We start from the raw sequence: 3,348 nt of genomic DNA, 5'->3' as shown, positions 1-3,348 counted from the left end.
GTATGAACTGGTCACCACACAGTCCTGAGCTTAACCCTACTGAAATTCTTTAGGATGTGCTGGGGTCGACTTTACAGATTATCCAATACATACAAAAATAAGAAAATGGTACATAGTAAGGAATAAAGTTAGAATATAACTAAACTACACTGTTAAGAAAAATTCAGGTGCATGAATAATTTACATACATGCATAAGCACAAAAGATATAAATTTAAAGAAGCCAAACCTTCACCAAAGCAGTATTAGTATTTGTAAGTTTTATTGCCTATTTGACATCATGTCAACAAAACATAAATGTACAAAAGTAAAACATTCACCACAGTAGTAATATTATATTCATGACATCAGAGTTTAAAGTGATGTTTTGAAATAAAACGTCTAAAGATGAAGGGGGGAAAAACAGTTAAGAGATTTTTGAAGGAGTACTTGAGTAATAGTTGAAAATTGATATCAAAACAAGAAATAAAACAGAAACAGACTTCTGTTAACCCTCTGGGGTCTGAGGGTGTTTTGGGGCCCTGAAGAAGTTTTGACATGCCCTTACATTTGTGCTTTTTTCAGTATCTTAAAAACATGTTTAAGGCTAAAATCTGAATACATTGTAATCAGCACAAATTGGGCTACAATAATATGCAAGCAACATGAATGTACATGTTTGTGTTTTTGAGAAAATAACGTTTATGCGTGGTTGGTGAAAAACTAAAGTTTTGAAGTCACTGAAATAAGGCCATAAAACACACACAGGCCATTTGTTCACAAGACTTTTGTGAATTGGATTTGGTAGGCTAGAATTTTTTCAACCAAATGATGTGAAAATCATCTCGTTCATTCGTTCAGAGAAAACAATATATTGATGTAAATTTTCTAAAACATGTTTTGTGATCGAAAGGGATTATTCATAGGTGTGGCAATGACCCATGAATATTTAGCAATTCACACCTGAAAGACAAAGATCCCTCTCTAATGGCTCCCCCTTATAGCAGGTAAGGAACAATGTGAGAAGATTCAAAGAATGGAGTTTTAGATTATTTGTATTTTATTTACAACACAGTATAATCAAAACATACATAATGAAGGTCACAGACACATTATTGAGCTCCCTGATCTAACCACACAGATGTGCACAGACTTTGTGGCATTTCTGAAATCTTTTTCTGAGTTCAGTTCAACAAGTGAATCATACCTGATATTTAAGTCATTACAAAATTCTACAAAAACCAAAAATATTAACAGCATATTAAGGTACCATGACTAGTTGAGTAAAGACACTTCAGAAGAACATAAATCCCATGACAAGCTGATTTCTTTATTAGATCATGTCCCCATGCCTAGACAATTAATATCCAGCCCCAGACGCCAGATCCCACCCAGAAAAAAAAAACAGTTTGTCCGCAACTCATCATTGAACTGTCTAAACCCAAAACCCTGTTAACAGCGAGCCTGGTCTGGTACCCAAAAATACCCAAAACAAGCGTTAAACAGTCTTCTATCAGCCGAAAAGTTGACTGAGGAAAAAGCTAGAGAAGAGCAGAAGCAGATGAAGTGATGATGATATAAAAGGAGCAGAGTTTATGGTACAATTTTGAACAATGTCTAGCACAAATTAGACAAGTAGTATTATACCAAACTGATTCATATCAACATCCCATAAACCTTGACTTTCAATAAATATTATCTCTTATTCATACAAACACAGTTAATGAAAGCCCACAATCATCACAATGGGAAATGTTTAAGCAAGAAAAATAATAAGTGAATAATAGAATAATTAATATGATATAAACGATAAATGACAAAAATATGAATTAAAATAATTAATGAATTATTGAATAAATGAAGAATAAATGAATATTTATAAAGAAAGTAAAACACAACACAAACTTTGCATTTGAGGATCCTCAGGTCTTTCATCTTGAACTTGACATCAAAAGTCAATAAGACTGTTTGCATTTATAGTTTTCTTGAAAGCACAAGATGTGGGTTTTCTTTTCATTCTGCATTTATTTGAACTGTTTATTGGAGTCATTTATTTATTGAGCTAAATTTCTGGTGATACGAGATGGTTGATTCAGATTTCTTGATTTGTTGAATATCTCTGGTGGAACAAATATAAACAAAAAAAAAACATTTTAAAATGAAGTAATAAACAGATTGTCTAGACCAGGGGTTTTCAAACCTGTCCTGGAGCCTCCCCTGCCCTGCACATTTTGTATGTCTCCCTTATTAGGCACACCCAATTCAGGTCTTGCAGTCTCAACTAATGAGCTGATGATTTGAATCAGGTGTATTAGATGAGAGAGACAAGCAAAATGTGCAGGGCAGGGGAGGCTCCAGGACAGGTTTGAAAACCCCTGGTCTAGACTATTAATTACAGTTTAAACCCTTTTCAACAATATTTGCTGTTTTGAAAGAATGTGATTGTGTTGAATGTTGTACCTCATGTTTTAAGCAGCCCTTCTTAAACTGGGTCATTGTCTTCTACAGAGTTTTTGAGTTCTTGCTTATAGATCTTCGATTTCATTAATCATCCTCCGATGGTCTCGAAAATGTATGCAAAATGTCAGCAACTCTTCTGAACTACCCTGGATTTTAATCACATCTCGGACTGGCTGTTTACACTGTCTGTGAGTCCACTGAGCAATGATGTTTCCATATGTGTCCCTGAAGAGAGTCATCCATCGGGCAGGATCTGCAATGGGTTTGAAAACCAGACAATCTAGCTCGTTCAAATGTAATAGTGTATTTCGTTTATACACTCTTAAGAGAACATCGTGATATCGGTTCACCTGATCCTCTCTCAATAGCTGTTTTTCCTTCTTAGTCCACCCTATACTAACATCCAGATCCCAATACATGTTTCTGACTGATGCCATTTCTAGTCAGTGCAGGTGTGTAGTTCCTGTTTAAAACCTCTTGCTTATAAACCTGTGTGATTGCACAAGACAGACAGAAGATGATAGAAACTATTGTTTAGTCCAGCAAAAGTGATTCAGTACCCAGATGAACATGTGTCTCCAGACTGGTTTGTCCACATGACTCTGAACCTGAGTTCATGGTACAGTAATGATGGTAACACCGTGGTACTTTAATATATGCCACAGTACTAAATGATAACCATATTCTTTACCATGGCACCTACAGTGATGAACAGGTCTCTTTCTCACTCCCATAGAAGCAGTGCAAATCTAGTTCAGCAGGTTTGACATTGAACAGACTCTATCAGTCCTCTGGTTTTGACAGCAACTCTGCAAATATGATTCATGGAATAAAAATCACATGGAGTTCAATAGCTGACACAACCACATCTACAACATACCTAAGAGTGTCCACCCTTACTTGAAAATGA

The 3,348-nt window shown here is 35.5% G+C and overlaps 1 protein-coding gene across 1 annotated transcript in view; it reads right to left on the bottom strand.

Annotated features, from left to right (window-relative positions):
* The window catches only part of LOC141345388 (transcription initiation factor TFIID subunit 4), a 123,937-nt gene extending 121,080 nt beyond the window's left edge, over positions 1–2,857 (bottom strand). The window contains exon 1 of the mRNA XM_073850242.1: positions 2,789–2,857. Coding sequence (XP_073706343.1) covers positions 2,789–2,857 — 69 coding nt within the window. The remainder of the gene's footprint in view (positions 1–2,788) is intronic.
* Between the last annotated feature and the right edge of the window lie 491 nt (positions 2,858–3,348).

This window comes from Garra rufa, chromosome 11, assembly GCF_049309525.1.
Source record: "Garra rufa chromosome 11, GarRuf1.0, whole genome shotgun sequence".
NCBI lineage: Eukaryota > Metazoa > Chordata > Actinopteri > Cypriniformes > Cyprinidae > Garra > Garra rufa.
The sequence above is the reverse complement of the archived record's forward strand: the minus strand, read 5'-3'. Positions and strand labels throughout refer to the sequence as shown.